Source organism: Lynx canadensis, chromosome B2 (genome assembly GCF_007474595.2).
Source record: "Lynx canadensis isolate LIC74 chromosome B2, mLynCan4.pri.v2, whole genome shotgun sequence".
In the NCBI taxonomy this organism is placed as follows: Eukaryota; Metazoa; Chordata; class Mammalia; order Carnivora; family Felidae; genus Lynx; species Lynx canadensis.
The window spans coordinates 4,220,433-4,246,913 of NC_044307.1; the positions used below are offsets into that span (position 1 = coordinate 4,220,433).

Consider the following 26,481-nt stretch of genomic DNA (forward strand, 5'->3'; position numbering starts at 1 on the left):
AATACAGTGTCCACACTAAAGGGCCCTGAAATCTTTCTTTTGCTTTAGAAAATAAGTATAGGGAAATAAGAAAACTCAGAGAACTCTTTTAGCCGAACGGAGTTAATACCTGCGAAAATGCCATCGACACCCCTCAGGCCTCATTTCCTTCATAAATCTGAAATTTACCAGTGATGTATTTCACAGGTTACACTGGGAGTGAATAAGAATTTCCAAAGCCAAAACAAGCACTCTGAAATTTAAGACCAGAAGGGAAAAATGAAGGTTTCTTTTATGTTAAAACATTCAAATCCCGTTTATTCATCCACTATTACTGCTCTTACTCTGGGAATCAATGTTAGGATTAAAAAAAGGGAAAACAGGAGGAGAGTTGTTCTTTTAAAATACCTAAAACAGCCTAGTCCAGAGAAAATAGCACCTCGTTTCAAAGGGATTTCTCCAAACTTAATGGCTTTCTTCTCTTCCAGGAAGTCTGCTAAGAAGGCGGCTCACCTGGACATTTCTTTTGCTTTTCTGAAAGGATATTTTTTGAAAGATGGCTCGGAGAGCTAGTGGAACTTATTCTTATCCAATGTTCAAAATGTCTACCGTTGGCCCTGGTGTAGGACAATGCTTAGACACAGGGACGCCGCTGACCTGCCTAGAGCACGGAGCTAGGAGCAAGCCCGGGGCACAACCCCAGCCCTACTTGTCCCATTATTTGAAAATTCACTGCAATAAAAACTTAATTCTACAAAACCATCCATCCATATTAGCTTTTGCTAGTGCAACACATGAATTTGAAAGAGTCTGGCAGATAGAGAAAGGACTTCTTTTAAAAACAAAGTTGATTATTAGTAGTGAAATAAAGAAGGACCACTGTAGTTTAGTAAAGAGTTAATATGGATTCTGATAAGACACATTTTTCCGACATAATTTTAAGAAAATCAAGACACTGAAAGGCTGTATAAATAGACAAATGGGGATTTTTTTAAAATAGTGAAACGATGTCCATTTGTCAGTAAACTAGAAGGAAACAGAGAGGAAGTAAACTGCCTGCAGTCTATTGAAAGTAGTCTACTGCACACAGTTAAAAGGAAACTCATGAGCAACTTTTAAGTAAGAGGTCGCGATTGAAGATTTGCTCTGATTCATGCCAGACGTTCCCAAAGGGAAAGGAACTTGCAAGGGGACTGAAGAGTGAAGAAAACAAGCAAGTGGGGAATATAAAACACGGGCCACTGAGGAGCTGGGACCTCGGGGACCCGAGAGCAGAGAAAGGCATTCTCTGGCACACGCAAATAAGAAAGCCGTGATGGAGGCCCCCAGTGGGACTGGCCAGCATCAGAAGATGTGGGAAACGCCTATTTACAAAAAAATAGTTTGGGTCCTAAATATATTGCCATTTTTTCAGGCTTTTAAAAATTCAAAAGCTTTCTACTTCAGACCTCTGCCTTCTACTCCCTCCCAAGAATGAGAGGTGAGTCCATGGCAACCGCTCAGTGCACAGAGAAGGAAATGGGACAGAGGGAAGGCAGACGGCTTGTGGTTTCCACCAGTTAAGACAAACACAGTCAGCAGCTGTTCGACAAGGAAGGTCCTGTTGCCGTGTCTGATGTAGATTTAGATGCCAGCCAATTTTTGGCACGTAAGGAGATCTCGCACATACATTAAAGGGAAAAATTAGGCAGTAGATACAAATATGCAATGTACAAAAGAAATACAAATGGCTAATAACATTATTTGACTTATACTGCCTACTAAAAAGAATCCAAGGGACAGGGGTGCCTGGGCAGCTCAGTCGGCTAAGCGTCGACTCTTGATCTCGGTTCAGGTCACGATCTCACGGTTTGTGAGTTCGAGCCCCACGTTGGGCTCTCTGCTGATGGCACAGAGCCTGCTTGGGATTCTCTCACTCCCTCTCTCTCTCTGCCCCTCCCCTGATCGTTCTCCCTCAAAATAAATAAACATTTTAAAAAAATCCAAAGGACAAAATGAACTTTTTCTAACCCTTTATATTGACGAATATTAAAAGATTACTACACAAATACTGAAAGAGGGTGCAGCAAACACAAGCAGTTGCACATCAAGGTATAAAAGACCACTGGGCCTAGGAGTGGGTCAGCTATCGGCATTGACCCTAACTGGACTAATCAGAAATTAGACAATAAATAGGCTGGCTGTGAGATAACAGAAAATACATACTGGTCTCTGGCCCCAGTTCCTGGCACAGAGCTCCGAAAACCCTTGTAATTTCCTGGATACTAGGAGTGTCTTTTGTTCTAATGGGGTGACGCTGGGTGGGCTTCTGAATGGTTCCGGATGAGGGCTGGTCATTGGAAAAGACCGAACCACGATTAGGAGGTAGGAGTTTTCAGCCCTGCTACACATTCTCTTGAGAAGGGAGCATAAAAAATCCAAAAAGTACAGGGCGCCTGGATGGCTCAGTCGGTTAAGCATCTGACTCTTGGTCTTGGCTCCAGTCATGATCTCACAACTTCTGAGTTCGAGCCTTGCGTCTGTGCTGACAGCGCGGAGCCTGCTTGGGAGTCTCTCTTTCCCCTCTCTCTCTGCTCTCCCTGGCTCACATAGTCTCTCTCTCAAAATAAATTTTAAAAACTTTAAAAAATTTCCGGAAAGTACACGTTCAGAGAACTTCCAGACTGGTGAGCACGTGGAGGCATGGGGCGGGGGGGGGGGGGGGGGGGGGGGGGGGGGGGGGGGCTCTGTGACGAGGTGTGGCAGGTTTATGCCTCCCCACGGCCCTGCCCTGGGCCTTTCATCTGAGTGCTCATCTGTACCCTTCATCACATCCTTGAATAGACTGGTAGACATGTTTCCTTGACTTCTATGAGTCGCTCTAGCAAATTAATCCCGCCTGAGGGGGGTGATGGGGGAACCTCTGATTTAATTATAGCCAATCGGTCAGAAACACAGGTGACAACCTAGACTTCCTGTTGGCATCTGAATTAGGGGTGAGGAACAGTCTTGTGAGACTGAACTCCTAACCTGTGGGGTCTGAACCTTCTCTGGATAGACAGAGTCAGAACTGAGTTAAGTTGTAGGGCACTCAGTTGGTGTCACAAAGAATTGCTTGGTGGGGGGAAATTCCCACACATCTGGCCACCAGAAGTGTCAGGAGTGAAGCTTTCGGTGTGAAAGTGAAGGACAGACAGGGGGACAGAGGTTTCTGAATGCACTGGTACATCCATGTCATGAGATACTGTGTCGCCATTAAAATGATGGTGATTATTCACTTTCCTTGAATTGTATTCATGACCTTGTACCGAATATAAAAAGTATTCTGGCATAATCATGTAGATGTAAAATTGTGCGTATAGACCTAGAGTGTTTAGAAAATTCACTAAAACATGAAGAAGGACGCCACTCTGGGATCTCAAGTGGTTTTTACTTTCATTTCTTTTACACTTATTAGTACTGTTTCAACGTTTCACAGACTGAGTTTCCTTTCGTAAGTAAGAAATAAATAAACAACAAAGATAGCATCCTTACATATCTTATCCTTCGTGGAGGACAAAACATTAGCTAACAAATGATCTGGCAGGACTCTACCAACCAGCCAGTGGTCCTTTTTCCGCCCCTTTGTCTCTATTCAGAATGGATTCAAAATAACCACGTTAAAAAAATTAAATAAAGACAATACACAAACAAGAGCCTCTCTACGTCATTCGCACAGGGAGACAACAGAGGCTTAAACTCCTAAATAATCCACATTTTCTTCCTCATTAAGTTAATTTACAAGCATAGTAATTAGCCTGTTGTGAAATTATTACTGAGTCCCACATCAAACCCCTATGAACCATAGCAATTTTGTTCTCAGAAGAAACCAAATAATTACAGAAATGCAGACACGGTTTTGTAAGGCATCCTTGAGCAGGCAGATTAGAAAAGATGAAAACCGTTTGAAGGTAACGTTTCTCTGTGTAGCTGTTTTTTGAAGCTACCTTAAGAAAAATCTAGTCTTGGGGCGCCTGGGTGGCTCAGTTGGCTAAGCGTCCGACTTCGGCTCAGGTCACGATCTCACAGTTTGTGAGTTCGAGCCCCGCGTCGGGCTCTGTGCTGACGGCTCGGAGCCTGGAGCCTGCTTCGGATTCTGTGTCTCCCTCTCGCTCTGCCCCTCCCCTGCTCGTGCTCTCTCTCTCTCTCTCTCTTAAAAAAAAAAAAAAAAACCACTAAAAAAACTGTAAAAAGAAAAAAGAAAAATCTAGTCTTTGGTTACTCTACTCCCTTACATTTCAGAGGCTTTTTTCAGCTGGGGAGCCTGGGGACAAGTCTCTGCCACTTTGGGTGCCTTGTGACTTCATCTAAATCCCTATCTTTGTCTTCTAACCAGCTTCTTATAAGGGCTGTTACCTCCTCGCCTAGCGGGAGTCTCCGAAGCAGCAGCACGTAGGCACTGTAAACAGAGCTCCCATCCTCCTTCCTGTTCTCTAAGTCAAATGTAGTCACACAAGTTATTTTGTCCCCAAAGCAGTCTTCTCTTTCTGCCTCGTACGCAGAAATCCATCGTTCCCTTATCAGTGGTGATGGTAAAGTACATTGAGAGGTTTACCACCAAAAGTAAAATGGCATTCTCTAGGTTTCACTTGATCTCGTGATGTAAGAAGTTATTCCAAAACTTAGAAACGAAGCTAGAAAAGCACAGCATTCGCTCTCTACCACATGCACGTGTGGGCAGGTGCACGCGCACACACGCGGACACACAGATCTAGAAAACGTCAGTAGCTGTGGCATGAAATACATAGCGAGGCCACAACGGTTTCATTTTCCAAAATAACAGAAACCACAAACCTTTAGTTGTTCATCTACGACTCTCGTGACTTCTCCAGCCATCGATTTCAGGGCCTCTTGGATTGGACCGGATAACGAGCCACTGGCCCCCGCCCAAGATGCACCACCAACATGGTACAAGTTTGGCAACAACTGTAATAAAAGTACAAACCACCTCTCTGTAATTAAATAAGCACCAAAGTCATTGCAGAGTTAGTAAAAAAGGATGAAGAAATATTATTAGAGATTATGTATTCTTGATCAAAGGCTCTTTAATACAGATTTAGAAACAGGGGTCCAGCTTTGAGACCATAACAGTACGTTAGCTCCGTGCCCCTTGATGTCCTCATCTGGGGTACGAATGTCCAAGGACTTCCTACTCCTAACACTCCGTGATCGTGTGAGTCCAAGGGCAGAGCCAGGACAGGGCCCCAGGTTTTCTGACCCCATTAGTCAAGTCACACTTGGGGAACCAAATTCTACTTAGAAAGAAGCTTTCTTTAAGGTGCCAGAGGGGAGTTTCACGCGATCAGCTTGGAAGCAGAATGACTGAAGAAGGAGTTGTTCCTCATTTAAACGACAACCCTACCGCCCATTTATTCAGGGCTTGATTGCACTTTTTATCCTACTCAACTTTTTATTCCGTGTGTCGATGGCTGGTGATTCCGGTGAATCACAGAGAGGAAGCAAAGCTGAACTCCGTTCACTCTGCCCTTGTTAATAACCTCGAAATCGGGTAGAAAGATTAACAAAAGGTGGAACTGGTTTCTAAAATCGAAATTAAAACAAACCTTTTTATTACACAAGTTTCTCACGTAGCCTGACGTGCTACTCACCGTTTTAGAATTCTTGGCATCACGCATGAGCCTTTCTGCTGATTTTAAATCTTCCTGGACGGCGTCTCCCGCACAGTTTCGTAACGAGTTGAGATGGTCCTGTACTTTCACACATATTCTGTCAATCATCTGCTCCACGCGGTCAAAATGGCAGCCGGCACCCAAGTCAGCACAGCCGGTGTTACGACGGAAGGAAACACAGAACGAATGAGCGGAACATTCGAGGGGGCAGCCTCCAGCCACTTATTCATTTATCTGTTCACATAAGGAGCCTTTGGCAACAGTAACGCTGGTACAACATCTCAGGGACTGAAGTCCCTTTTCCTGCCTCGGGAAATGCAACATGTAGAACAAAAGTGCATCCTTCTGGATGATTCAGAATGTCATGGGTACTCGGTGACATTTAGCTAGGCAGTAACTCTCCTTCATTAACTTTTATTAAGCACCCTCTGTGTCAGACAGAGTGCTAGGTACTTAGGAAACAGAGAAACGGAGGGTGCAATTTGGAGACGGTTGAAATGACTGCAAAACGGTGCCCAGGGCCAGCTGGTCTCCATGTTACAGAATCACAACATCGCTGGAAATGAACATTTTTAAAGCTAATTCAATTCTATCAGGTACTTTTCCATATAAATTAAAAGCACCCCTCCCCCGAAAAAGCCAAGTTGAGGGTTTATTATATTAACATAGGCGACGATGAAGTTAATAATGTTTAGTTTCTTTTTTTTTTTTAATTTTTTTTTTCAACGTTTATTTATTTTTGGGACAGAGAGAGACAGAGCATGAACAGGCGAGGGGCAGAGAGAGAGGGAGACACAGAATCAGAAACAGGCTCCAGGCTCTGAGCCCAGAGCCCGACGCGAGGCTCGAACTCACGGACCGCGAGATCGTGACCTGGCTGAAGTCGGACGCTTAACCGACTGCGCCACCCAGGCGCCCCAATAATGTTTAGTTTCAATTCCATTGAAGCCTCTCTCCCAGGTTAACTGCATCTGAGCTATTTTCAGTTATTCCGTGGACTTCAACGTGAAACCCAAAGGGAGGTGATAGATCACTAGTGCGGACAAAAAATACTACAGAAGGGTAAGGTTATGTCCGTTCGTATTTGTATTTATAGAGGAAGCATGAAGAGAGCTAAGAATTCTAAAGAAAGAGATAAACAGCGTGGTCTGCAAAGTTCCTTCAGCATTTTGATCAGAACTGCAGGCTATTTCGTGTCCTTACAAAAGAATTAATTCTCCCAGAGACCTAACATATCCAGAGTCTCATCCCATCTGGTAATTCATTTGGCAGAGGTGACAATCTAGCATTATTTTGATTTAAATTCCTGCTTGCTCTATTTTCAATGATCTCCTGTAACAACTATAGGAAGCCAACGTCGGCTCTCCTTCCCCCATAAATTCTGCCATAATAAAAACTTCACTGCGCTGCTCAGAAGACTTAAGGTCTGATTACATCTCGCCCGCCTTCCTCTTCTAGAAAGTCAGCTTCGTGACATCTACCCCATCTTCCTTTCTGGTGTATTATGAAGACAACCAGTAAAATAACACCACTCAAAGCAGCTACTCCCTTGACAAAGGGTCACTAATGTCAACATTAATGTACATTAAGAAGAGCTCCCATTACTATACAGCGTACCGAGGTTACAGAAGGGAGGTATCTGGAACTCCCCACAGGAAAAAGCGGTTCTATGAATAATGCTTCTAACGAAAATCTAAGCTGCAGGCAGCGATATCTTCACTTTCTGCATTTTCACGATGCCCTGAAGAGAACTATTTATTTTTCAAAATCTTCTTAATTGATGTAAATTCTAACTCTTCCAACTGTTGTATTGATCTGTGCTTCCCGAGGCAAAGAAGGTCATCTATAATTCATACCTTCCCGAGAAGGAATACTTAATTTCACAAGACAAACCACATACTAAAAACGGAAGTGATATATGTCTGAGGCCACCCAAGACTAATTCAAGAGGCATGTGGATGAGGCACTACAAAGGTGGTCGTCCTTACTGATCAGGAGACCAGAGAAACTTCTGGAAGGTATGCCATCAGGCAGTCGCCAAGGAGACAAGCTTCCAGTGAACCCAACACACCACGGTCTTTAAGTGGAACTTTAAAAATCACGTCCAAAGGAAACATGAAAACTTAGTTCCATTCAAATAAGACACAAAACCTCACAAGTCTCAAAGAGTCCTCTGAACACATCCGCACTAAAGTTTGGAACAAACAGCCCAGTAGATCGCATCCAGATGCTTTACAACCAAAGAGCTCAAGGCCCAGAAAAGTTAACCTACAGAAGATGACACAGAATGATTACACGGAGAGCAAATTTAGAATCAAGGATTTTGACTACCAGTTCAAATTCAAGTGCCTAAGGTACACAAATGTGAAAAAGAATAGAGACTAGAAGCTGAAAAACGATCATCCCTTGGGTTGGCCCATCAAAGGCCTCATGGATGGCGGCACCGAGGCTCTTATCTTAACCACCCCAGTGCTCCTCTTCTCAAGCAACCGGGGAAAGCTGTGGACCACCGCCATTTGAGAAGCTCACTTCCTTCTCAGGAAATGGATTCCGTCATTCGTGGACACGGTCTCCTTTGAGTCCCAATCCGCCTTCCCGTGTCCTTCCTACACGCCCCGTGCCTTGCCCTGGAGAACACCCTGAACGATCATCACACACTCTCTTCCACGGGACTGTCGTGCATATGTTTCAACACAGCTATCTTTTCTTCCCTAATCTGGTTGTCTTCAGGCTTCACATTCCTGGTTCCTCGTGCCATTCTACTTACGGTGACAGTTTTACAGTCCCCAACCCTCTGCCCATGCCCGGCCCCTTGTCTGAATTTTCGCTTCCATTTACACACTCATGAAATACACACGCTCAGCAGAATAAACTATGACACAGGAGGAGGGGCCTCCTTCCTTACTATAGAAATTATTCTTTAATGTAGCACAAGTCACCTTGGCTCGTCTGGCAGCTGAATCATACCATGAACTCATATTTCTGGTAACTATTCAGGCTTTTTCAGATATACTGGGCTGTAGAACCCAAGTTCAGGACTTAGAACTATTAGTAATAAATGCTATCTTTGACAGCTTTCCACTTGTTACAAGTGTTCTCAGTTCCAGCAAATACTGTATTTGCAGAAAATTCTATCCCCCTCCGTGTTAATTTCTTTTTTCAATTTAAGAGAAATACACTGAACACCTAAAACAGAAAGAGATTCAGTCCTGAATGAGATGCGTCTTTTGCCAGCAAGCAGCTTAAAAGTCTGGAAGTGGAAAAATATTCACAAGTAACAGGAACACAAGACACAAAGGGCTACGTACAAGGGCACCCACACTCTGTTCACGCCCAGAAGTTTCACTTCCTACAGTAGTGCCTGCCACGTGACAGACCGTAAATACGTATTCAGTGAGCGGAGGAAGGATACAAAGTTGTGCAAGGTTTGAGCCAAGGGAGGGATCGCATCTAGTTGAGGTTGAAGGTGGCTTTTCAACTGGGTCCTGAAAGATGTGCACAGATTGAGAAAGCAGAAAGGAATTTTAAGCAAAGGACAAAACAAGCAACGGCACATCCAGATACCTGTCTCCTGCTTAGGAACAGAGGCACTCTACTGGGGGAGATGAGACTAGAAAGTCGATAGGCAAGATAGTGCGAGACTCAGGCACAGGCTAAGGAGACCGAACACAGCGTACAAGGCAGGGGGCATCTCTGTCCCCTCCTCCTCCCACAACTGTGAACGTGCAAAAATCCTCACCCGTAACACTCTTCGGGACTCACCTTCCCTGCCTGAGGCACAGGACACGGGCTGTAGACCGCAGAGGGTGGACGCACCAGTTCTCACAGTTCTTGCAAAAGAAGAGGCAGGCGTGAGCCGATAAAATACCCAAGAGCTGCCAATGGAATTGGAAAGGAAAGAACAGCTGGGCAGACGCGTGGGCACAGCGACCACTGGGTCGGTTCGTCAAAGGAGACAGCCAAGATGACCCCAAGGGTGGTATCCTCAGTGAATGGTGATGCCACTGAGATAAATGATAAAATCAAGAGTTCCAAGGGACAAGTTTCATCTCAGTGACCCTGTATCTCAGAGATGCCACTCAAGTGGATGAAAAGATACGACTTTCTGGAAAGAAACAGGGAGAGACCCAGGAGTCCTCCACAGATGAGAGCATTAAAACGGTAAGAGCGGATGAAAGAGCTAAAGGAAATGAGCACTAAGTACAGAACGCAGAAAAAGGACTGCATTTGGAAGATGAAAGGGTAAAGAGTCTTGTAGAAAGGAGACAGATAAGAACCAAGAGAGGCAGAAAGATACACAAAACAGCACGCTGTCAATGAACAGGGCGGCGAGTCTTAGGAAAGATGAGGCAGCCAACAGTGACAACGATCATTGTGACAATAAGAATAACGGCAGCAAAATACGTGAACGGTTCACTGCTGGGGAGCCAAGTACTTCGCAAGCTTTATCTCAGTGAAATCTCTCACCACCTTCAGAATGGTCTCCCCATTTCACAGATGAAGAAAACAAGGCTGAAACAGGTTTAAGTACCTAACATCAGTTCACACCCACAGGGAAAGCAGACGCTGTCCTTAAATCCGGGTGGTCTACACTATCCTGCCTCCTCTCGTCAACGGATGAAGAGGGAGAAAAAGCTCGGGGACTCGGTGACCGAGACCCCTGAGAGGGTCATTTCAGTACACAGATGGGGACACATGTGGAAAGGTTACAAAGGGACATAGCAGGAAAGGAGTCCAGAAAGGAAGTATAAAAACCGTACAGGAGAGGCCGGAAGAGACTGTTTTGAGTAAATGGCTGTAGGCGATAGAACTGCCCTCCCCCCTTTTTTTCCAACGGTCAGAAAACTTTTAAGAGTGAAAAGAGCTGAGTTTTGGCAATCTACCGGTAATTCTGGGCCTGTTTTTATAAATAAAGTTTTATTGGAAGAGCCACCGCATTCACGGTCGTCCTGCTCCCCCACAGCAGAGTTGAGTAGATGCAGGGAGACCTTCCAGGCTGCAAGGCCGAAAATATTAACTATTTGATTTCTTTTTTTTACATAAAAGGTCTGCTGAGTCTTGATGAAGAGAGTTTATGAGGAGGAAAAGAAGAGATTGCAAGCAGAGGTGGGGTGAGATGTCGTAGGGGTCTTTCCTAAACAAAGAAAGACCGGAGCAGTTATGAGATGCCATGGTTTCATGACAACATTTTAATCCCTTCCGTGTCACCCGGGAATGATGACTGGCCACGCGGCCAGCAGGGACATTCGTCACAGAGGGTCTATTCTTTCTGTATTCAGACCTCTGGAAACTTGGAGAAGACGTTTCAACAGGAAGGAGGTAAATCTCTCCTCAAGTGACCGAAACGATGATCATGTCTCAAAATGTGCTAATCATAATGTCCTAAGAAATCCCCAGAGAGAAAAGGTGGCAATATACCTACAACATAATGACTCAAATAATTCAGACCGATGCCACACACACAGAATTAAACATCTGCATGACGCCTCCCATGTACAATTTCCTCTAGGTTGAGAAGACAAAACTTACTTTTCAGAATCAGCATTAAAGGCTGCTGCAGTCATTTTTTTGGATGGGCAAAATCCCCTGTGAATGACGGGGAGGTCGGAAGGATATTGTAGTAAGGAAAGCCTGCGTTAAGACAGCTCATAAAGGAACTCAAGGCAAAGGTTCAACGTAAGATTTTAGTGCTCTCGTCGCTTTTAATATTCACCACTAAAACCAGGAAGGAACGGTAAACCATAAAGTACTAAGCTAATATTAGTCCCTTGCAGGAAAAAAAAAATTCGATTTTTAAGGCATGGGTAAAGGCAAATTATTGTTTCCTTTTTCAAAACTCCACCAATATTCATAATCACTATTTTTCTTTTTTTTCAACACTCATCGTTTTACTTTTTCTTATACCAAGAATGTAGGTTTACTGTAAAGGTTTCAAAGAACACTGTGAGGTAAGAGAATAAAACTCACCTAATCACACTCCCTGAGAACACATGAACATTCTGAGAACACATGAACATTCTGGTGAACATGCTTTCATAGACCTCTAAGCAGACCTAAGCAATCTTCCCTATAATTCTACCTACTTGGAATATTATACACGATGCTTTTATTATGGACACTTTGCTTTCATTCTCTCTTAAGAGAAAGCAACAGCAAAAAATTAAAATGACAGCTGCTCTCTCTAAAAATAAATAAACTTTTTAAAAAATTAAAAAAAAAAAAAAAGACGGGCGCCTGGGTGACTGTCGGTTAACCATCCAACTCTTGGTTTCGGCTCAGGTCATGATCTCACAGTTTCATGAGTTCAAGCCCCGTGCCGGGCTCTGCATTGACGTCACGGAGCCTGCTTGGGATTCTGTGCCTCTGTCTCTCTGTCTGCCCCTCTCCCCACTTGCACTGTCTCTCTCTCAAAATAAATAAACTTAAAAAAATTTTTTTAAATGACATTTGCACAAGGTAAGAAAATAGTGCAAACCATTAAAAAAATGGTCTCAAACAACCAACTTTGCCTGTCAGCCCCTCTCACCTGCCCAGACACTTTTGGAAACCTGCTGCTTCTTAAACTCTTCTGGTGGCTTCCATTTTTAATTTAAACAGTAGACTTACATTGGTATTTTCCTAATTATTTTATTTAAACTCCAATAGAGTTAACTCTATTTCTATTTTTGATTTAAGAAGGACAGATGGGGCAGCTGGGTGGCTCGGACGGGTAAGCGTCCGACTTCAGTTCAGGTCATGATCTCACAGTCTGTGGGTTTGAGACCCACGTCGGGCTCTGTGCTGACAGCTCAGAGCCTGGAGCCTGCTTCGGATTCTGTGCCTCCCCCTCTCTCTGCCCCTCCCCAACTCATGCTCTGTCTCCCTCTCTCCCAAAAACAAACATCAAAAACAATTAAAACAACAAAAAGAATGATAGAAAAGAGGCTGATTCCATGAAATAAAAACTAAAATTTCAGCCTACCTACATTCCAACCCAACTTTCTCTCTCTCCAATTCCCAATTTTAGTTAGTATCAGTACTTTTACATTAAGATTTACAACATTCACGTTTCTTTTTTTAAAAAAAATTTAATGTCTATTTATTTTTGAGAGAGAGAGACACAGAGCGCAAGCCCCGACGCTGGGCTCGAACCCAGAAACCACAAGATCATGACTAGAGCTGACGTCGGACGCTCAACCAACCAAGCCACCCAGGCGCCCCCAGCATTCACATTTCTTAATGTAACAGTACTTAGGCTTTCCCTTCTTGTCTGGGTTGATGTTAAAATTTTGAACCTGCTAAAATGCACTTACAGAATTATGGAATCATGGACTACAAAGAGAAAGAAATGTAATCCTGTCTTTTAACCCTGCAGCTCCAAGTGGAGTGTCCAAAGTGGCAATTTTTCAAAGCTTTCCCTCAGCTTTTGTGACTTTAGGGATTTCATTTCTGCTGCAGTTTCTTCCTTATACCTCATCTTGCGCACTCTTATTTTTATTGTTATGCTGGAGAATTTCCTCAACGAACTTTTTTTTTTTTTTTAGGGAATACTGGGGGTAAAATTTCTGAGTCCATGTCCAAATACATTTTAATTCTGTCCTCAAAGCTGTTCGACAGAACGGCTAGGTGTAGAGTTCATGGTCCAAAATAAATCCCCCTCTGAACTTTGATGACGTCACCTCATTTGCTTCTAGTAATTGGGATGGACACTAAGAAATGGTTCTAGTTCCCTTGTAAGACAGCCTTTTGAGTCTCTCTGGCACCTGTTTGTTTGTTTGTTTTTATGTATTTATTTTGAGAGAGAGACAGACAGACAGAGCAGGCGAGTGGGGAAGGGGCAGAGAGAGAGGGAGAGACAGAATCCCAAGAGGAAATCCAAAATACACCTTACTGACAAAAGGCATAAAATCATCAGTGATTAAAAGTGCATTTCTAGCATTGGAATCAGCCTACATTTTCCTCCCTCTGTATCTTCCCCTACACTCCACTTCAGTTTCTTGTCATTTTCAGAAACCAGCTCTCACGGTCCCACTGGGGATGACTCCAGCGACAGAAATCCTGTGCCCCCCGCTGAATGTCTGGCACGGGCGAGTAGGAGAAACCGGTGTCCTCTTACCTGCTGCGTGGTGCTGGTGACAATGCCCTGCTGCAGGCGGTAGGCCTGCTCTTGAAGGTATTTCCTGGTCTCGTGATTCCGGAGCAGATAGTTTTCTATCTGAAAATCAAGCACACGCACCTCTCAAGAACACGTGTGGACTCAGCAGACAGAGAAGTTACAAGCGAAACAGCCCAGGTGCTGAACTTGAAACCAAAGCACGGATTCCCAATGCCGCCTGTGCCTTGACCCCAGACACAACACAGGACACGGGAAACTGGCTGTGCATTCTCGGTGTCTGAGTTCAAAATGTAACTTGCAGCGAATGGGAGTGTTTTCACGTGACTCGGTAGCCGACAGAGATCGGCAAGGGTTTCGGCGCTCACACGGTTCGAGGCCCCATCCGGTGACTCCCTGCTTTCTCGCACACAATCACGGTCTCTCCCTCACGAGTCTTTAACCACTCAACAGTTCCAAAGCTACAGAAATAACCCCACGGTGTGTGTATGGTACCCACCGAACCTCTCAGCCTTTATGTGGCAGAACCCGCCAGCACTGAGAAAACTATTTTCAAGGAAGAAAAGGAGAAAATAGGCACAAGTTTGAAGGATACAGGCTGGCACAACTCAAAGACATACACCGGTTTCATCAGTCCATGGGGTTTTCATATTATCTCAAAAAAGAGACTGATTTTAGCACAAGTTGAGAAAATAAGAAAATGAATTTCCACAGAAGAGAAGAACCCTTGAAGCCGCTTGACCAGCTGTGTTTTTATACACAATCGCCTGTTAAAAATTCAAACATACAAACGATAACTAGACTGAAATGAAGTGTTTAAGAACAACACGCAAAGTTGAACAAGAACTACAGGGACTGAGGGACACCTCTGAAGATGTCTGTAAAGAATGATGGGAGATGGGTAATCGCACCATCTGGGTTTTTTTTCACAGTTGTTGTTTTCGTGTGTTTTTAATAACAACACTTAGCCATGTGGCTTTTAATATGTCACTGTAGTTCCCTGGTTAAGAACTTGTAACAACTGTGAGGCTCTCAGTATTATTACACTTTCATTTTAATTTTCCATATGCTTAAATGACTACTACTTAATACCAATTAGGGACAATTAAAATACAGACTATAATTACCATCACCCCTGGAAACCATAAAGCAGAACAAAATGTACCTTTCTACTAAACATAAATGAAGGAATTATAAAAACGAAAAGATCCCTGAAATGAAACATCATTAAAGTGACACATTAAGACCATGACATTTTATTACATTAATTTTCTCTTGCTGCTTCCCAAAGAGTCATCTCTTTCCAAGGTGACATGATCATCGATGGCAAATGTTTCTACTAAAAAACAAGATTCTTGGCTGAAGTATGACAGGCACACACGTTGCCACCCAGCTTTGGACGCTTTTGCTTTGTTATTTGTTCTTTTTATGTGGCCTCGTGAAGCGCTGGCCGGGGGTAGGTTGTGGGAACAGCTTGTTTATTTAGGAGGCTCAGCTCACGCACAAGCCGTGCACCCAAGGCTGTCCCATGTGTTTCCAGGGCCTTCCCTAGGGTCACCAATGGTGCTGCACAGACTAAGCTTGAAGGGAATTTTGTTTCAGAAAAAATAATATTCAAAGCTCATTTCCAAAAGCCAGTACAAGGAGAAGGAAGAGTAACACTGTTTCAGTCACTTCAATATCAACCACACACACATCGCCACTGAGAGTATTTGCCATCTTGGATTAGCAGGGCAAACCTTCCTTCCCTGCGACGTTCTAGACCGAGGACAGAGAACCCGCCTCCCAGAGGCTGAGGACAGAGGGCCTGACTGAGGTCAAGTGGGGGGGCGGGGGAGGGGTAGGGTCCAAAGTGTCATTATCGTGTTTGCCAGTCCCCCTGGGCAGCAGTGACCCGGAAGACCGTCTACAGCCTACTGATGCCTCATCTCACTGCTGAAAACAGCTGAAAATAGCAGCCACACAAAAGGCAAAAAGACCTGTATTCAATGTAGCAATCTTACAGTAAAACAAAAAACAAAAAACCCAAACCCAACTTCGAAAGATTGAGTTCCAGGATCACAATATTGTTCTTTAGCAGAGTAAAATTAAAGAGCATATTTCTTCTAGGGGACAGACTTCTGTTAAAATGAAAACTTGAATATATAAGAGTATAGTAATCATTATAGGGGAAAAAAATGATAAGTACCGATTTGTCTTTTAAGAAAACACACAATTGTTTATTTTTTTAGTGTTTATTTTTGAGAGAGAGAGAACATGCGCGCACAAGCGGGGAAGGGGCAGGAGGGGGAGACAGAGGATCTGAAGGGGGCTCTGTGCTGACAGCAGCGAGCCCGATGTGAGGCTTGAATTCACGAACTGTGAGATCATTACCCAAACCACAGCCAGATGCTCATTCGTCTGAGCCACCGAGGCGCCCCAAAGTCCACTTTCTTCTTGTTTGCATGATGTCTGACCCAAGTCTGATACAACATTGATCCTTATTTCTCAATACGTGAGGTGTTTTTCTACTCTATCTGGCTTCTTTCAAGATTGTCTCTTTGTCTGTGGTTTTTTTGCAGTTTAAACGTGACATGCCCGTAAGCAGATTTTTTTGGTATTTATCCTCCTTGGTGTTCTCTGAGATTCCTTGATCTGTGGTTTGGTGCCGATCACTGATGTTGGAAAATTCTCGGCCATTATTACTTCCATGATTTCTTCTGTTCCCTTGTCTTCTTCTTCCTCTAGCAGTCCCCTTCTACGGATGTAACTGTCCCATGGTTCGGGAATATTCTGTTCTGGTGTTTCCCCCCCATTCCTTTTTTCTCTCTGCTTTTCAGTTTGGCCAAGTTTCTACATATCTTCAGGCTCCATGATTCTTTCCTTAGCTGTGTCCTGTCCACTAATGAGCTCGTAGAAGGCATTTTTCATTTCTGTTAGAGTGTTTTTGATCTCTAGTTAATTTCCTTTTCGTTTTTTTCTTACAGTCCCTATCTCTCTGCCTACTCTTTCCATTAGAGCCGTCAACATGCTAGTCAGTTATTTGCAATGCTCTGATAATTCCAAAATCTGTGTATATTGACACTGGTTCTGATGTTTGCTTTGCCTCTTCATCATACTGTGTTTCTTCTTGCCTTTTACCATGTCTTGTGATTTTCTTTTTGGCATAAACTGGATACGATGTGGTAATAGGCACTGAGGCAATCAGACTTTTAATGTGCTATTTGATGTTCATCTGGCTAGAAGCTGGGCTGTGCTCAATGTCTGCTGTAGCTGTATGTGCAAGAGACTTTTAATTTCCTCCCATGTCCTTGTTTTTATCTCCCTAGTTGTCTGGGGATTTCCCTAGAGACCCCTTCTTAAACAGAGTGCCTCACAGCTTTGCTCAGTCGTAATCCACTCTGTCACTATACCTGATGTGGTGGTAAGGTGTTAGGGAGGGGAATCATTCTGTAATCCTATGATTAAATTTAGGGTTTCTTTTAGTGGGTCCGAGTCCCTGGGCTGAGACCTGCCAAAATGTTTCTTGGCCATGTTTTTTTCTTCCCTTATGTGAAACGGGAAGGCTAGAGGGGCTGGGCGTACCTAACTGTCTTCCACTAGGGAAGGTAAGCGTAAGCCTTTGTGACAGACAACGAACCCTCCGGGGGGGATTTCAAAATGGTTAACCTGCCCCCTTCTCCCTGCCAGAAACAGGAGGGGATTTCTCTCTTGTGATAACCTGGTGGGGCTCCTAGCGGTGAAGCCCGTGAGAGGTTCAAGGCCTAAGACTGGGCCCCTAGGAGTTGTGAACCTCTCAACCGGTCTACACTGGGTCTCCAGCAATCCCTCAGCTGCTGTTTAAGCATTCCTCTGAGTTCCTGGCTCTGTTACCTTCGGCCCCTGGTGAGCTGCCCTCAGCTGGGAGTCACAGACATCGTCTGTATTCCCATCCATCCGGCTTCCGGGGCGACCGTTCACTTTGCAGCCTCGATTCTCTGAGGGATCGAACGAGTCCCCGATCTCCTGTCTGCTCAGCTTTTCTTCTTGTTGTGAAGGCGCAAGTGAAGAGTGCCAAGCTCCCGGCCTGCCCGGTCTCAGGCGGGAAACCTGGTGTCTCCAGGACGGGCCTTTTGTTACAAGCTGCCGACATCTTCTGGGAAAATATAAAGACAGCTACCATTTTGAAGTTGCCCTGTGGTTTATAAAGTACTTTTTCACATACGCTACCTGGCTTGGTCCTCGTCGGCACCACAGGCAAATTATTTGGTCATCCTGCCTTTCGGTTTTCTCACATGCAAAATGGGGCTATAGCAAACCCATCTCATGGACTTATTTTATACTTTACCGGTGTTAATTTATGGAGAGCATTTATAACAGTGTCAGACACGCAGCATGAACTGTATGTTAAATGTCAGCTAAACATAGTTCCTGTCTAGCTGTATGTTTTATACAGATGAAGAAACCAAAGTTCAGAAACATTAAGTAACTTAAGGAAGTCACAAAACTGAAAAGAATTTGATTGAGTCAGAGCTTCTGAACACGAATCTTGGGTGATTTCTGTGGCCGCATCACAGCTTTCCCTGCTCCCACCCCCTACCTTATTCTCTTTTATTCAATAGAGTCTGAGGAGCAACCAACACGCATGCCAGGCACTGCGCTAGCTGCTGAAAAATCTAAAAAGATGAAAAATACATAAGCTCTGCCTTCAACGAGTTCATGGTCACCGGGAAGGGAAAAAAAAACCACGGAGGCCGGTAACTTACATGACGGCACAAGGCCAGGGACAGAGACAAGCAGGGGAAATTCTGAGGAACCCCCCACACGGAGGAGGAAGAGGCTCTGAGAAGTGCTCCCGATGAGCGGACACCGGCCTTCAATCTCGACAGACAGGCACAGCAGTGGGGAAGCATGCGGATCATTGAGATCAGAGCAGTGATTCTGAGATTTGCAGCCACCGGGAGAGCTTGTAAAAATGCAGGCTGGTGAGTCCCACCCTCGTCTCTGAGACCCACGAGTCTGTACCTCTAACAAGTTCCCTGAAGCAGAGCAAAGCGAAGAGGCAGGGCTGGTAAGAAACGAAGGTGGCGGAGGACAGGAGGCAGATCCCGGGCAGAACTGTATGCCAATTCAAGGAGAGCAGGCTTCATTCTAAAAGCCACCGGGGAGGGCTGGGCTGGAGACGTTGGTCTGTTCCCATGTGTCGTGAGTAAGGTGGCTTTCCTTGACCGAAAGAGGAGGTAAGGATCCTGCTGAGAAATGATGCGGCCTGAACACATGCATCCGTAACAGGAAGAGAGGGGAACAGAGCTAATCAAGAGACTGATGCTACAGAATCTGTCAATATGATGATCGTGCGTGTTTACGGCAGACGCAGGAAAGAAAAGTCAAGCTTGGGAGGCTGGACGGTGCCACCCACCATGAGGACAAAGAGGGAGGAAAAAGATTTCAAAGAGTCCCATCTACCACCACAATACAGGCTTCTACAGATGGGACATCCTGGGGCATATGTAAACATCGAGAAAGGTGACCCTAACCACAGAAAGAGAAGGATGGGGATACGGCACAGCAAGAGAGTGACCCGCAGGGCAAGTTCCCCACACAGGCAGAGACGGCGGGGTCACGGGCACCAGGGACGGCTGGACCTAGAAGGCGGAGATGCCCATCAACCTCCGGGGTCGCCAGAAAGGAGCCGGGAATGTGTGTGGAATCAGGGACGTTTATAAACAAAGATGGTAAAAAGAGATCTCATTCGTAGCCTACGTTCTTAATAAGGAGGGAAGGTTCCAGCTGCTAAGGATAAAGGTTGCACTAGCTGACATTCAGTTCCACACGTTCTCTGAGGACGCACAAGCTCTCTGTGCATAAGCTCCGGCCTGCTGATGCGGTAGGAATGTCAGTCCACTTACATTTCATGACCAATTTTCGTCTTACGTCATTCCTCCCTCAGTCATGCATTATGCCGGTTACGGTCGCAAGAACACAAGCTAATGTAAAAAAAGCTTTGTGAAACACAAAGTACCGTTCATATGTTCAGAATTATTACTACCAACTCCATTCAAATGCGAATTTATTACAATTAAGCCATCAAACCTCCAATACCTTTTGCAGAGCCTCTTCTGTTTTCTCAGGATTTGTTTTTAGGGCTTGAGACGCATCATACATGGGAATTGGCATAAATCTCAACGTGTAGTTCCTAGAAAAAGGAGAAAGTCACGTTTATTTAGAAATACCGTCCTGCCACCTTAATTCAGCACTCCTTTTTAAAACCCAGAGACAGTTGCCAGAGTGTCTTAGAAAATTCTAAGCTCACAGACTATCTCAGGGCCCCTGATTACAGGTCAGGCTTCTGTGCGCGGTCCCACGGGCAACCTCGTCGGCTGGCACCGTTTTATAAAACGCATGACTGCCAGGCATCTGGTTTTGTTGGTTTCAAAACCTGATTTTCAGCCTGGCACTGCAAAGACGGACCGAGAGGAAGGCCAGGAAATAAGTCTGCCAGCAATGTGCCACGTGGGTTTTCGTCACCAACGGCTCTGAACGTACCCGGATCACCGCAGTGACAACGTGGGACGGCCAGACCCGAACCGACGGAGGAAAAATTCAAAACGAAACCAAAGCATCTGTTTGCAAAGCAAGGACATTAGCAGCCACAAAAAAATAGTCTGATTGGGCTCTGGGCCCCTTTAAACGAGAGCAGCAGCTGTCCTTAGAAAAGCTGCTTCGCAGGACCTCCCGCCCGGCTCCACCCCCCTCCCCGACCTCTGCAGGTCCCGGGGGTCTGGTTCACACACGGCCACGGCCACCGGGCTCTCGACTCCAAATGAAACCGCTGGTGGAAAATTGTGTCCACATATTATCCCCCCGCTGCTGACTAGCCGGAGAGGGACAGGAGTGCAAGATAGAGTCATCATCGTGTGAGCAAACAACACTGACCTCTGAGTCTGCACCCTGACCCTTGGCCCTGACCCCCCTACAAGCTGCGCTGTGGCCGGTACCCACTCCCAGACCACAAGCTGGCCCTGGAGAGGCCTCCTCTCTCCCACCCCAAACCTGCCTACCCACTTCCGTTACAGGACACTCAGGAAGAACGACCTTTGGGGTCACGTGGTGACAAGTGGGGTGTTCTCCCGGAGCACTGGGACTGCACAGTCACAACTGCCTTGTCCCACGTCTCGAAACACAATGTGATTCCCGCGGATGTTCAGATGACCGACTAACATACTAACATAAGGTAGTAATCATGAAGAATAGAGAAAATAAGCAACGATCTTACTAACAGCAGTCATCTATATGGTTGTTATCTGATCGAAAAGATGTGCTTCAGTCCAACTTAAGATGGCTTAACGTAAAAGAACCAGCAAAGAAAAAGGCTGTTACTGGGGTGCCTGGGTGGCCCCCAGGTCAGATAAGCGTCCGACTCTTGATTTCGGCTCTGGTCATGATCTCACGCTTTGCTGGGATCAAGCCCCATGTTGGACTTGATCTCACGCTTTGTGAGATCAAGCCCCATGTTGGGCTCTGTGCTGGCAGTGTGGAGCCTGCTTGGGATATTCTCTCTCTCTCTCTCTCTCTCTCTCTCTCTCTCTCTGCCTCCCCTGGTCTCTGTCTCTCTCAAAATAAATAAACTTAAAAAAAAAAAGAAATTATTAAAAAAAAAACAGGCTGTTATTTCTATTACTTCAATTTTTACCTTAACTTTGTTTTAACAAGACTGTTTTTTGTTTAAGAGGAGCTAGCCAAATGAAACGAAGAGACAATGCATCTTTTTTTTTTTTTAATTTTTTTTTTTTTCAACGTTTATTTATTTTTGGGACAGAGAGAGACAGAGCATGAACGGGGGAGGGGCAGAGAGAGAGGGAGACACAGAATCGGAAACAGGTTCCAGGCTCTGAGCCATCAGCCTGACGCGGGGCTCGAACTCACGGACCGTGAGATCGTGACCTGGCTGAAGTCGGACGCTTAACCGACTGCGCCACCCAGGCGCCCCAACAATGCATCTTTTTTGCAGCCTTGTAGATTTTCCTTTCCCTCATCCAGCCGCGATTATGCTCCAGAGCCCGGGTACTTTATTTAGACCAAATGTGATATTGAGGCACTCGCATCCTGGACCACAGCGGACGTACCGGACTGTGATCCCGGGAGCCCTTGCATCATCTGGAGACGCTGAGTGCTGGGCGTGCGTGCTTCTGGCTTCTCACAAACACCAGCGTGGGCTGGCAGTCTACCACGGGCCGCAACCATGCTGTTAGCACCCAAATGCGGCTATTTGTAAATACACGTTTCCATGTGAAGGTTTTGCGGTGCAACAGGAGTAATTGTAGGTGGTTCTGCAGTCCCGGAGGGCGCCCGGGAGCCGTGGGACAAGCTGTCTCGTCTGGATTTAGGGACGCTGTGGGGGCGGCAATTCTGACCTCCGGGCGAAATCGGATCTAGACCCTGGGATCTAGAACTGGGAGGCACGCAGGGCTAACTGACTCTGCCTTTCCCACTTTCCACAGAAGAATCAATCAGAAAGGTGCAATGCTCTGCTCAGGACTGGCTCGTTGATGACAGAGCCACCGACTGACTGGATGGCTCTTCACCCAGGCCCAGGGTTTTATCCATGACACCATGCTGGCCACGAGAGCCCCACCTAGGAGGCCTCCCGCACGAAGGGAAATCCGGGGGAAAAAACACGAATAATGCGGACCCCCGCCTCTTCCCCAGGGGACTGGCTTCTATGGTACTAGCTCCTTATTTCCACACCCGCGTTTTGTCACCTCTCATTTTTAATGCTGTAAATCCGCTTTGATCATGTCTGCTTTCAGAATATAATATGAGGGCTGAAGAGCTTGGGAAGAACCAGATTTCTAGAATTTCTTCCAGCCATCTTTGTATTATTGCCTCCTTTCATTTACCGGGAAAGCAAACTTGACAATTAATAATAATTGCAGACTTTAGTTACTACAGTAATAAAGCTTTTTACAGTAATGAGACAAATGAGCCTACTGTTCCTCAATTTCATTTAAAAAAAATTTTTTTTAAATTTTTTTAATGTTTATTTCTTTTCAAATAAAACAGAGACAGAGAAACAGAGTGAGAGTGGAGGAGGGGCAGAAAGAGGGGAGACACAGAATCCGAAGCAGGCTCCAGGCTCTGAGCTGTCCGCGCAGAGCCCGACGTGGGGCTCGAACTCATGAACCACGCGATAATGACCTGAGCCGGACGCTCAACCAACTGAGACATCCAGGCGCCCCACCCCAATTTCATTTTTATTTTCTGGACCTCAGCTTTTTTTCTCTTCGCTGGATTCAGAGTTGTCATAATGTGCAAAAAAAAAAAAAAAAAAAACCAAAAGCAAACCCCGATGGAAATAGAACGTGAAACCACAAAAGAACACAAGCTGACTGTCCTGTGGCCCCTCCACTGTGAAATCGTTTAATCCTCACGATGGTGCGTCTCTGGCCTCATTGAACACATGAAGAAATACGCACCGGAAGAAAGTCCACGTTTTCCCAGCTCTTGTGGCTGGTTAGGAATTTGGCTAATCACACCACGGCAAAAACAAACAAACAAACACCACCGGTTCCTTTGTGTTTTTCCAGAAAGAAGGCCTGATTAACACTTACTTTTCCATGGCAACAGCTATATCCTGAAAGCCTTGTGCGGTGATGTTGTTCTTGTCCCATATCACGGTCCTGTTTGAAAACCAAATCCCAGAAATGACCGGACATTTAGGCACGGAGGAAATAATTCTGCAGTGGAGATGAATACTTAAAGGCAACAGTATTTCGATATCTTAGCACAATAAGCAAGGAAGAACATTCAACTTAGTTGTAAGCAGAGCACGGATGAGCATTTCTTCCAACATTACACATTACGTTCTTAACTCATTTGCTGCTCACGAGCATGAGAAAAAACCATGCTTGAAAGCAACAGCATACTCGTTAACGTACCATTAGGTTGCCCGACTCTTTGTAACAAGAAAACTCTACAGAATCTGATTTCTTGGACACTCTCCCCATATTCTGCAAGTAGTAATATTCTAGTATTCACATCTGGAGCTGCTTATAAAAGATGTTAAGGAGTCCCTCGTCCAAAACAAAGAATTTCAGGTACTGAGACTTTTTTCCGTTCTAAATGACTAGCAGGAATCCTGTCACATTGGTCTTATGTTTTCATCATGGCCCTGACGTCCCAAGCACCGGGCTCATGCTGCTGGTAAAGCCTCCGTTTTTACAAATAGGAGGTTGTTTACTTTTCAGACACAAAATCTATTTTGGAAGAGAAGTGCCATTTTACTTCCAGGATGTGAATACTTCAGAGGTATTTTGGTGTCTGTCAATTCCCCTGACACGTGAAACAGCGTTTAGTCGTCTGATCTAAGAATCACACCTCCAACTGCTTCCCTTCCTGATCCCCAGTGGCCTTCTTTACACACACCCTGACCTTCAGAGAAAGTGCTGCAGTATTTGGCTTCTGGCTTCAGTGCAGACAGAAGGTTCAGGAGAGCAAGGGAAGCGTCCGAAACATCAAGAAAGAGCCCCTGAAGCACGCTGCGAGTGAACTCTTCCTTAACCAGACTGCCGGGTTAGGTAGCAGTTGGATCTCTCCGCAGGACGGATGGCACCGTGGTCCTTAATAAAGTGGCTACCACGCAGCCAGTCCTTAAGAAGAGCCACACTTGGGAAACACTCCAAGTGGAGGAAAACCACTAAACAGAATCGTTAGCACCCATCACGAACTTGCCTTTGAACCGACAAACCTCCTGCATTCCCTTGGCTTTTAAGCCTCGATATGGGCAGCGGTGGGCAGGGGGAGGCAGCGTGTTGGGCTCACAGCCAAGTACAGGGAGGCCCCTCATGCGGTTCCTTCCGTCTCTCTAGCTCTGCTCACTGGCACCGGCTGCAAAGCCCTCCCGTACCGCTCCGCCGTGCGCACACAGCAGTCTACCCCGACGCGAAAGAGGACACAGTACCATTTCTCTTCAGGTCAGGTTTCAGGTCACGGTGGAAATCTTTGAGACGACAGTTTGTGGGACTCACCGTGTCTAAAGTGGGGACACTCCTCCTCCCTCTACACTAGGACAAAAAGACTTGACATCGTTACTCCTCCTTCCCAGTTGGCCCGATGGGAAACTCAGCCCCCACTGGGACACAGTCAGCTCTCCAATGCTTGAGGGCCAGAATCTTCTCCAGGGCCTTCTAGGGCCCTCCAGAGGGCAAGCCTCCGTACCCGGGGCCGGGTACCAGACCCGCGTACCTGAGCTTGGTGTTGATCTGCAGCGCCTTGGCCAGCATCTTTGCTCCCATGTCCCCCATTCCGTTCCCGCTGATGTCCACCTTGGTCAGGGAGGTGTTGCTTCCCAGGGCATTGATGATGATGGTGACCTCGGTCTTGAGTTTCGAGTCGGCCAGGGACAAGGACTGCAGAGGCTGCGAGGGAAAAACAGGCGGGGCTCACGCGGTCTCATCGAGGCAGCCACCGCGCTCAGTGACCCCTTTCACGGAGAGACCCCGGGGAAGGTGCCCAACACGCACACTCCAAGTGTCTCCCGTTGAAACTTCTGGCTACAAGACACTGACGGATGGGCCCCCGACGGTTCGAGATAAAATGGACCTTTGCAGTCAAACGTGGAGGGCTCGTGTTTCAGGGCTGGGCAGTGGCCACCGCTCTCCTAAGGGAAGCGGGCAGAGATACCCAGAGCGGCCAGCTCTTTTGAAGTGCGGGATGGGACGAAGCAAATAAAAGTAGTACGAGAAGAGTTCTGAGCTTCTGTACAGCTACGTTATCCCTTTTCACCCATTTTATTTTTATGCAAGGTGAAATGACATCTTAAAATGCTAGCAGAGGACAAATGCAAAATAAAAACCAGCCAAGATTATTAATAGCTGACATTTACCGAACGTGCACTACCTTAACTACTGTCCCAGGATCCTCCCAGCAACCCAGCACTTACGGGTTCGATATTCCGTACTGTTATCCCCATTTCCCAAATGAGACACAGAAAGGTTAAGTGACCCAACCGAGGCCGCACCGTCAGAAAGTAGCTGGACGAGGGCTGGGTGGCTCAATCAACTTCCGCTCAGGTCGTGATCTCGCGGTCCGTGAGTTCGAGCCCCGCGTCGGGCTCTGTGCCGACGGCTCGGAGCCCACAGCCTGCTTCAGATTCTGTGTCTCCCCCTCTCTCTCCCCTCTCCCACTGGTGCTCTCTCAAAAATAAATAAACATTAAAAAAAAAAAAGCTGAACAGAACCAGAAAGTCTGGTTCCACACTTGTGCTCTGAGCTCCTACACAATGTTGCCCCTCGTGGCTTATCCTCAATCTTTTCGATGATCATCCTTAGCTTTATGAGTACCAGTCAGAAGACACAGAAGTTTTTTAAAACAGAGAAAAAGTCAAACATCTGTAAGTTTTTATCAGCATAAGCTGTATGGTGAATCCAAACTAGCCCACTCAATGCCCATTTAAGCTGAAGACTGAAAGCCACGTGGTCCAGAGGCAGGCCAAACCAATGAAGAGGGCTCCCTGCCGAGTTCCCTTTTCTTGTTTACCGTACCTCCCTAGCCACGTAGGCATCTGAATTTGCAAGCCCTGAATTCAGCCATGACTGAAATAATAAAGTGGTGGAAATTCCAGAGCTTGAACGAATGTGGCCCTGAGAGCCAGAACTCAGACTTCCCTGGGGGACGTGGATGTCTTCTGGGTTGCTTAAGGCAGTCTACCCAGGCCCAGCCGTACTAAAGAGTTGTAGGAGCTTACTCCGTTAAGTCTGACATTACAGGAAGGTGGGATGCCGGGAACAGCTTCCAGGGTCACCC

The 26,481-nt window shown here is 45.8% G+C and overlaps 1 protein-coding gene across 5 annotated transcripts in view; it reads right to left on the reverse strand.

The window, feature by feature from the left end:
- Positions 1–26,481, reverse strand: part of CARMIL1 (capping protein regulator and myosin 1 linker 1) — a 313,422-nt gene that overhangs the window by 80,183 nt on the left and 206,758 nt on the right. For all 5 annotated transcript variants that reach the window (XM_030314690.1, XM_032593106.1, XM_032593105.1 and 2 more), the window contains 6 exons: positions 24,922–25,094; positions 23,289–23,357; positions 19,780–19,873; positions 13,723–13,821; positions 5,607–5,735; positions 4,792–4,923 (listed from right to left, as the gene is read on the reverse strand). In XM_030314690.1, the coding sequence (XP_030170550.1) occupies positions 4,792–4,923; positions 5,607–5,735; positions 13,723–13,821; positions 19,780–19,873; positions 23,289–23,357; positions 24,922–25,094 (696 nt within the window). The remainder of the gene's footprint in view (positions 1–4,791; positions 4,924–5,606; positions 5,736–13,722; positions 13,822–19,779; positions 19,874–23,288; positions 23,358–24,921; positions 25,095–26,481) is intronic.